We start from the raw sequence: 9,273 nt of genomic DNA, 5'->3' as shown, positions 1-9,273 counted from the left end.
CAGGAGGGTACAGTCTCCTCAGCACCCCCAGCCTCAGCAGCTCTCCTTCCAAAAGGTTCCCCGTTGGTCAGCACACACAGCCAAAAGGTCCAGTTATTTCATTTTTACTATTTCACAGTATTAGCAAACAAATCAAGGTGCAAACAGGGTTTATTTCACATTAATATATTAACTGGAATTTTTTTTTTCTCAAATAAATAGGGAATTCTCTTTAAATAACCATCTCTCCTCACTTCGTGGCAGGTCCAGAACAAATGCGCAAATCTTCGTGCATCCAGGGGGCATGATGCTTGGGGGGGGGGGGGTCCTGACTGAGGGGCTGCGCAGCAGGCTATTATCAGCACGCAGGGTTAGGGGCCCTCGTTCTCGGCCCACCCCTCAGCCCAAATGGCATGATGGGATGGACGTGCACTCTACAGCTCCAGTTTAGAAGCCCCTCGAAGAGGGAAGAGAGGCTAGAGGAAAACCAAGTTCCAGAAACACTAGCAAGGGAACAGAGGGGCTTCCCCTGAAACCACCAGCCCCCGGAGGCTTGTTGTAAAGCTCCTGAAGTCAGAAGTGGCAACAGAATGACCGAGGACAGGGAAGACAGGCCTGGCTGAATGGAATGTGGGCTGACGGTCAGGTGGGACATGGCCCTGCAGGCTAAGCACAGACCGGGGGAAGGAATGTGAACCGGGTCAGCAGGGCCTGCTGACCCACTGGGAAGACGTGGCTGGTCTGATGGCGCTCACAGGCTGAGGGCAGAATGGCTACCAGACCAAGGGGCTGGGCTGCAGCAGAGGAGGTGGCAGAGAGTCCCTCTGTGGGAAGGAGCTAGCAGAGTGAAACAGGAACAGGGGAACACCCGTGCCCTCAAGGATAGCCCCAGAAGTGGTAAGAGGGGCGCTGTGGGCTGAGCTAGTGTGGGAAACTGGGGAACACCTCTCCAGAGGCCAGGGGCCCTGCCTTCCCGCAATGCTAGTTCCTGGTAACGCTTTATAATCAGATCTGGGGAAGAATAAGGCCCTCCCTGGCCTCCCCCAGTCAGACGCAGTCCCACAAGGAGGGGAAGGAAAGGCCCATGAGGGTGGGGACAGGGAAGTAGGCGGGGTCTACTGGGTCTTCTTATCTTCTGGAGGGTAGTAGGGAGGTGGTGGAGGCTGGCTCTAAAGAAGGAAGGGAAGACCATGTTAGAAGGTTCTCAGAATGAGAGGAGGCCCGTCATCCCACCCCAACCCACTGCCTGTATGGCCGAGGGGACGGCCACTCCAACTCACTGTGGGCATGTAGACGTTGTGTGGGTTGCCTGGGTTGTAATAGGCGCTGGCAGCTGCTTCTGCGGCCTTGGCCTCAGCTGGAGAGCAAACACAGGGCAAGCATTGGTAACAAGTCGTCCCCTCCAGCCCCCGAGCTCAGGGCGGTGGTGCTGGTGACCCAGACCACCCACAAAAGCAGCAGTTAAGTCTCCTAAGCAATTGTCACATGCTGGCACTGTCCTTTCCAGTTCCATGTACCTGTCTTTTTTTTTTTTTTTTTTTTTTTTTTTAGCTGTAGATGGACATAATACTTTTATTTATTTATTTTTATACTGTGTTGAGGATGGAACCTAGGGCCTTCCACATGCCAGGGCAAGTGCTCTGCCACTGAGTCACGATCCTGGCCCCCCCTTTACATATCTTAACCCGTGACACAAGCCCACCAGGTGATCTCATGACCATGTGTTTATAGATGGAGGAGCCTGAGCCATACAGCTACCTGAGAGACAGAGAGGGCTGGCACCTGGCTTTTCACCACCCGGCCACCACCCTGCTGGTTCCAAGGCCAGGGGCCCTTCATCATTTGGGGCTCCCAGAAGCCTCCAGACATTCTCTGAGGTTCCTGCAAGTTCCTGGGGAGGAGAGGGCTGGTCTCAAAGGACTGCTACCAGGTCAGGGTCCTTACCTGCAGGAGTGGAGGGGACATCAGGGCCACTGACTGGAGGCTCCATGGGTCCAGGATAGGGTGGTGGTGGGGGCTGCACATATCCCATGGCCCCATCCATCATGGGAGCGCCTGGATAGAACTCTGCTTGGCAAGAGAGCAACAGGGACCCAGTGACTAGCCAGGCCTGGCTCCCTCAGAAGGCTGCCTCCTGGGAGTTGTCCCATATGGGTCTGCAGGAGCAGCCTCTATACCTCTCCAGCATCTGTTAGTTATAAGTCTCCCCTCTGCATCCCCTGGCCTGGGAGGAGTGGTTAGTGGTTGAGTGGGTGGGTGGGTTGAGGGTGGGCAGCAAAGGACACACTCACCAGGTGGGGGCGGTGGATAGGGGTAGCCAGGAGGGCAGGGGTACATTCCATTGGCGACTGGCGGGGGAAAGACATAGGCCCCGCTGGGCATGTAAGGGTACCCATAGGCTCCATTGGGGGCTTCACCTCTGGAGGCTATAAGCACAAGGGGAGAGAGAGATGAGTGCCACCTGCCTCAGGACTGGGGGAGTGTGGCCCCACTGCCTGGCAAGGGAAGCTGCTGGGACCTGGGAATGTGCCAGCAGACATGCCCACCCTCTATTCCACTCCCCACCCAACTTGGGTCTGGCTCCGTCAGGGATGAGGCAAGGGGAGAGAGGTCAACGGGGTGGGGGTGAATGAAGGGAAAGAGGGAAGCTCAGGGAAGGAGCAGAGGAGGAGTTGGGTGAGGCTGTCTGCTGAACACAGTACTGGGTAATTTAAAATGGTAGCTTAATGGTAGTTTAATGATCGGGTTTTTTGTTTGTTATGAGGCCACGTAAGATGTCAAGTTCAAATAGCCCTGTGGGAATGTTGAACACCTGCTCCAGGCAGAGGAGGCCCAGGCTTTGAGGTACAGGACAGAGTAGAAATTACAGGCTTTGTCCCCAACTCCCAGCCCTGGTCAGCAGGGTCAGGTATTTATCTCCTGTGCTTACAAAACAAAAGGAAACACGATCAAACAAAAAACCCACATGTTCAGTGTGTCCTTGGCCCCTCATTTCTAGAGCCTGGATACCTTGAGATGCCACCTGGAGCATGCGCTGACCAAACTCGATGGCGCCCCCTGCTGTGAAGGTCAACTTGTATGAAGCAGAGCCTTCCCAGCCACCTGAGAAGAGGCAAGACAGCGAATGAACAGTGCAGGGCAAGAAAACAGGTACAGCAAAAGAGATGGCTATTTGTCCTCTTCAGGGCCCCACCCAATGCTTCCAAGACCTGCAGGAAAAGATCAGGTTTTTTCTTGCTTCCTCCTTATGGACTTGGCTACTTCCCAAGCCTACGGCCCACATGCCACCCAGTGCTGCAGACTGGCCTGGTTCCTGTGTGCCTGCCAGCTTCCCCCTTCAGAACAGAGGCTTTTCCTTCTTGGAACAAGCCTGATCTCCCAGCCCAGGCCCTGAAGTCACAGGTACAAAGTCCACATGGTTTGGTTTTAGGGATAATACTGGGGTTTCTTTTGACGCTCAATAAAGCACTGGGCAGTTTCCAGAAGCAAGAACACTCAGCATTAAGTGCCATTCAAATTCAGAGTAGATCTCTCATTCTGAGGGGTCCTAAGCATGAATCCTGGTCCCTCTAGCCTGGCTTCTGCCCTAAGGGGAACCAAGAGAAAGCCTGGGCCTAGGTGGGTATGAGGGGAAGGCAGGGTCCATGAGGAGGTCTCTAGTGTCTGTGCAAGTGTCAGTCACAGGGCATGGCCTCTCCAGCCTCCCAGAGGGCAGCTGCCTCTGCTTGTTCTCAGGATAAGGCCCCTCCCAGAAACAGGACACAGCTCCTTCCCACATCTAAAATCTGCACATGCTCCCCAGGACACAATAAGCATCTTTACTTAGTTTTCAGTCTTTCTGCTGGTTCTACTCTCTGAAGAGGTGACATGAGCTGCCAACTCTGATGCCAGCCTTTCCCAGCTCTTGGCAACTGAAAACCCACACAGGCTGGTCAGCTGGCAGCTCAGGCATTCCTTTTGAAGGTAATCTAGAGCGGGGAAGGGGACAAGGCTGGGGCAGTAAGAATTTGAAGAGGATGCTCCCAAGGCAGCATTATGTCCCTGAGCACCCTTGTCACCTACCTCCTGCTTCAGCCTTTACCATTCCCTTGATGTAGTTTGCACCAAACACAGGCTGCTTGATCTCACAGTCCTTCATGAGATAAAATGGCATCATGAAGGACTGCATGGCATCCTTCCCCTTGGACAGAAAGATGACCTGCAGTGGGAAAGGACAAGGGCCATCAGTGCTGGAAGTGCAGCCTGCTAGGCCATTGTTTCCCACCTGCTTCCTATGCATGCAGTCTGTTCCCAGGGGTGGGCAGGTGACCCACAGCAGGCCCAGCAGGCCCAGGGCTCTGCACCAGACACTCCTGGAAGAGTGTCACGCGTAGCCTGGAGACACCAGACACAGAAATCACAAGAACAGTGTACCAATCACAGATAGAATATGTGAACTGGAAAAACTGCTGTCAGTTACGTAGACAGAAGGTGGCAGATGTGCAGACGTGAAAGGACCTGCAAAGCTGGGGGAGCATGGGCAGGGACAGGGCAGGCAGAGGGCCTGGATGGGAGGCTTGGCCTGGCCTTTTAGAGAATGGTGGAGTGGCAGGGGCCTCAGAGCTCAGGAGAAAGGGCTTTTGTGACCTTCCTGTAGATGACACTCTGCCCAATGGCAATAAGAGCTCTCCTGTCCTGTGCCTGGAGAACCCCCTTGGGTTTCAAAACCACCAGGTATATTCAATTTAACTGAAGATATTAACTTGAGTTTCCAGAGATGGTGTTTTGAGTCCCTGCCTACGTAAATGACGACGACAGACACCTAGGATGTCCTCCCTTGCTCCAGCCATCCTGAAGTGTCACTAGGGTAGCTAGCCACAGGCAGTGAACCTTTACTGAGACGACACGTTTTGTGTTACTCTCAGAGTCTTCATGGCTAACGCAGGCTGGGCCCATCCTGCTGTCTGGCATTTCTCTCTGCAGGGTTCTGCTGGCTCACTGCCCAGCCTGGGAACTGTAGCCACACTACTGAATCCTGTTTACCACAGCGACCCCTCACAGGCTACTCAGGCCCAAGTCTCCCGGCAGTGGCACCCACCCCTAGACAGATTTTATGACAATGGCTCTGGAATTTGCATGGATTCACAGCCTACCAGTCAGTTCAGCTGCACAGAGAGCTGGTGGTTCTAGAATCCAGGAGCATGTGACAAGAGAAACAGGAGGAGCAAAGCACTAATATTCATCAGGGTTCAGAGGTCACTTGACTCATAGGCAGAGGCTAAGATACATGTCACCCTCCAAATGCATTGAGACTCCAACCCAACTCTCCTGCTGTGCAACTCACCCTGTAAGGGGTAAGGTAGACGGTGCCCTTCTTGGTTCCTTTGAAGGCCTCTGGAACATTCTTCATGTCATTAAATGTAAGTTCCACATGATCATAGGACATTAGGATGCTGTGATAAGAACAAAGGAAAAGCCCTGCTGAGACAGCTGGAGATGTCATATGTCACCCCCAGACACATTAATATAGCCATGGAAGAGATAAGCAAGTTGGGGTCCAGAGAATTTTCCCTAACCCCACTTATACAGCACCCACGTGACTAGCACAGTAGCAGAACTGCAAGGCTGGTGGAAATGTCTTCATCCTTCAAGGTGATGTTTTAAATCCTCTGATAGATGCTCTGTTTTTGTTATTTTTTTCCAGTTATTGATGGATCTTTATTCATTTATTTATATGCAGTACTGAGATTTGAACCCAGTGCCTCACATATGTGAGGCAAGCGCTCTACCACTAAGCCACAACCCCAGCACTTCTGTTGGGTTTTTAAGCCTGATAAATGAACATGTTTAAGATTCTAAGACAAGACTCCACACATTGCAGAAGGTCTTCCTCCAAGGTTCCCCTTACATAGGGCTTCTTAAGCTCAGTCAGCAGGGATGTTGGTCTATAAATCCTTGAAAGGATGGTGTGTGAGGATTTCTAGGACATTCCACAGCTTCAATCACTCTCAAAGGGGGTTCATGAATTAAAAAATAAAATTCACCACGAAGTCTTGGGTTCAATCCCCAGCATCACAAAAAAATAAAGTTCACTAATTTGTGTGTATGTGTGTGTGGGGGGTGGGGGTACTGGGGATTGAACTCAGGGGTGCTTTACCACTGAGTTACAACCCAACCCTTTCTATATTTTATTTTGAAATAGGGCCTTGCTAAGTTGCTCAAGTTGGTCTCAGACTTGTGATCCTCCTGCCTCAGCCCACCATGTATGTGCCAGATATGTGCCACTGCACCAGGCAAAGTTCACTATTCTATATATTAAATTTTAAACACTAAATTTAAACTTCAATTATTATAGACCTTTTTTTTTTTTTTTTTTGATACTAGGGATTTTGAACCTATGGGCATTCTACCACTGAGCTCATCCCTAGTCCTGAGTTGCTGAAATTACAGAAGTGTGCCAGAACCCTCAGTAGACGCAATTTTTTCAGACGAGGCTGATGCACTTTCCAAACCAAGGCACATCCACTGAGCTGGGAAGGGGGTGACAAATGCCATAAACCTCTCAGCTGGGAAGGTTGAGGTACAAGGATCACAAACTGGAGGCCAGCCTGAGCAAATTATTTTATCAAAATAAAAAGGGCTGGGTGCAGTGGTGCATGCCTGTAATCCCCAAAGCTCAGGAGGCTGAGACAGTAGGATGGAGAGTTCAAAGCCAGTCTCAGCAACATAGCGAGGCACTAAGCAACTCAGTGAGGCCCTGTCTCTAAATAATATGAAAATAGGGATGGGGATGTGGCTCAGTGGTTGAGTCAATCTCCAGTACCAAATAAATAAATAAATAGTGCTGGGATACAGTTCAGTGGTAGAGTGCCCCTGGGTTCAATCCTCAGTACCACTGAGAAAGAAAAACAGTCCCAGGAGATGTTACAAAGTGACATCAAAAGTGCACAGGCCCAGGAACTGGTTCACATTCAGAATCAAAACAAACCAGTGAACAGTGCAAGGTTTCTCAGATTACATGACAAAAGGTCCAAGTTCACATGGTTCCATTGTCTTCCTTCTCCTTCTCCCAAATATCACAACTTTCCTGACCAGAAAGGGAAAGTGGGAAAGAGAACTGGCACAATAAGAGACATATTCACCAGGAACATCAGATCCTGAAGAGGGTAATATGGAGGAAACGTCAGCATTCTGAGGTCTGGGTCACCTGGGCCTTCTCATCTGACTCATCAAGCCTTCCCAAGTGACAGGTCCCAGGCTGGGTGCTGGCCTTAACTAGTGGTGAAGGATCTGGCTCCAGCCTATTTCCCTTGAAGACTCAGGTTCCTCCTAAGCTGCTCGGCCTTCAAGAAGCAGAGCAGGGATTAGAGGAGAGACAGAGTGCATCGGGAAGTGGTGGGGAGGGTAGATCAGAAAGAACCCTTAAGTTCAGAGACCTCTGCTCTGTGGAGTGACCTGAGCCAAAACCATTTAAGAGGAAAGAGACTGCGCCTGCTCATAGCTCAGTGGTAGAGCACTTGCCTAGCATGTGTGAAGCACTGGGTTCGATTATCAGCACCGCATATAAATAAATAAGAGGTCCATTGACAACTAAACAATATTTTTTTAAAAAGAGAAGTAACAATAAATAAAGTATCCACTCTATTTAAAAAAAAAAAAAAAAAAAAAAAGATGAAAGAAACTAACCCTTACAAGGGCTCACACTAACAACTATGTTAGGCAGTTGACTGAACGTTACTTGTTTACTCTTACCTGCGGGGTCTGGGATTTTCATTTGAAACCTGAGCTGTTTTAGAAGGGTGTTTACTGTTAAGCCTACTGACACTGGGGTCAAGACTTCTTTCCTGGAATTCCCATCTGTTATTCAAACTTGAACTAGGTCAAATTACTTAACCCTCCTAGGTCTCAATTTTCCTACCTGTAATATGTGTACGATACTTTCTGCGGCACAAGATTTACGTATTTCAAAGAGGCGCAGGGGCTGCCGCGTAGTAACAACATAGTAAACGCCCAATAAACAACAATTATTTCAAGGCTCCTCCCAGCTCTTCAAGACTCGGGAAAGGCTCCAGCATCGCCCCTAGGCCCCACTGCTCGCCCCAAACTCCGTCCCCATCCAGCGGCCCTACCCCCGCCCCCGCCCCCAGATGCTGGCAGCAGCCCCGCCTCCGGCCGTTACCCCCCCCACACCGCGCTCCGACAGTTTCTCTCCAGGATTTATTCCCCACCGCCCACCGCCCACCGCCCACCGCCTGGACAACTGTACTTCGGTTCACCAGGATCCTTCCGCAGTGTTCTCACCTCTCAGTGTTGTTGACGATCACTCCGCCGCCCTCCGAGTGGTTCTTGTTGAGCGCCATAGTCTCTCCGAGAGGGGTCCCGAGACTCGCAACGTAGTGCGCCTGCGCCCCCTGTGGCCCGCCCCTAGTGGCGTCGTTCGTATTAGAGCCAGCCAATCACAGCTCCTGCTCGGAGGCTGGACCAACCACATGACCCCGAGTGTCACGTGGTAACAGTTTACTCCCTCTCCCCCTCCCCACTAGTAACTCCTGCATCACAAACAACTCAGTACTACGATTCCCAAGCAGGCCATGCTCTCGCATCCTCGACTCTCCTTACGCCGGGGCTGGACATGCATTCTGGAACTTGTAGTCTTGCAGACCAGAGGCCGGGCGGGGCTCCATTATTTGCATAACCATCAGCCCGTGCGCTCCCCACCCCGCCTCCTCAGAAGGGTCGGAGTCAGCAGTTTGGCTCCTTGCATTGGCCTTAATTCTGAAGACTAGGCGTGCACTCGTGAAGCCCGTACTGACAGAATGTCACCTAAACACGGTGTGTGGAGCACAGAACAGCCACTCAACGGGGCGCCTTCGTTCACTCACAGACGTTTTGGGGGCACCTTGTGTGCGCTCTGCCCCCAGACGTGGGTAGTCAATGTAGCCCTACCGATTAGCGGAGGACCCAGTCCCTTCAGGGCATGTTGGACTGGTGGAGTCAGCACAAACTGCCACCCCCTAACCCACTCAAACCGACTCTCCGGTGTGAGAACTTAGTGGGGAGCGAAGGCTGCATTCGGCGCCCTGGCCTGCCGAGTAGGGAGGGTGCCCACCAATCGCCGCCTCCACCTCAGCTGGCCTCGCAGTGGCGCTGCTCGCTTTAGAATGTTCCAGCCTTGCAGCCTGGCCGCCCTGCACTGTCCGTGCTGCAAGATTTCCAAGACTGGGAAACGGAACCAGGCACCGTGGGAGACCGGCAGCCAGATAATATGACTTTCAAAATAGGGCTGACTCATTTAGCTCATGATTCAGCACTGGG

At 51.7% G+C, this 9,273-nt stretch overlaps 1 protein-coding gene across 2 annotated transcripts; it reads right to left on the bottom strand.

Annotated features, from left to right (window-relative positions):
- Positions 1–132: 132 nt before the first annotated feature.
- Positions 133–8,413, bottom strand: WBP2 (WW domain binding protein 2). 2 transcript variants are annotated; one of them, XM_079133978.1, is made up of 8 exons: positions 8,260–8,412; positions 5,303–5,411; positions 4,042–4,177; positions 2,989–3,081; positions 2,271–2,405; positions 1,924–2,046; positions 1,260–1,336; positions 133–1,148 (listed from the first exon to the last, which is right to left on the bottom strand). In XM_079133978.1, the coding sequence occupies exons 1-8, from the start codon at positions 8,316–8,318 to the stop codon at positions 1,095–1,097; spliced, it is 786 nt and encodes a 261-aa protein (XP_078990104.1). In that variant the 5' UTR covers positions 8,319–8,412; the 3' UTR covers positions 133–1,094. The 2 variants fall into 2 exon arrangements, with proteins under 2 accessions (XP_078990104.1, XP_078990105.1); XM_079133979.1 differs by lacking the exon at positions 2,271–2,405 and having other exon boundaries at positions 8,260–8,413.
- Between the last annotated feature and the right edge of the window lie 860 nt (positions 8,414–9,273).

Source organism: Sciurus vulgaris, assembly GCF_902686455.1.
Source record: "Sciurus vulgaris genome assembly, chromosome: 3".
Lineage (NCBI taxonomy): Eukaryota > Metazoa > Chordata > Mammalia > Rodentia > Sciuridae > Sciurus > Sciurus vulgaris.
The sequence above is the reverse complement of the archived record's forward strand: the minus strand, read 5'-3'. Positions and strand labels throughout refer to the sequence as shown.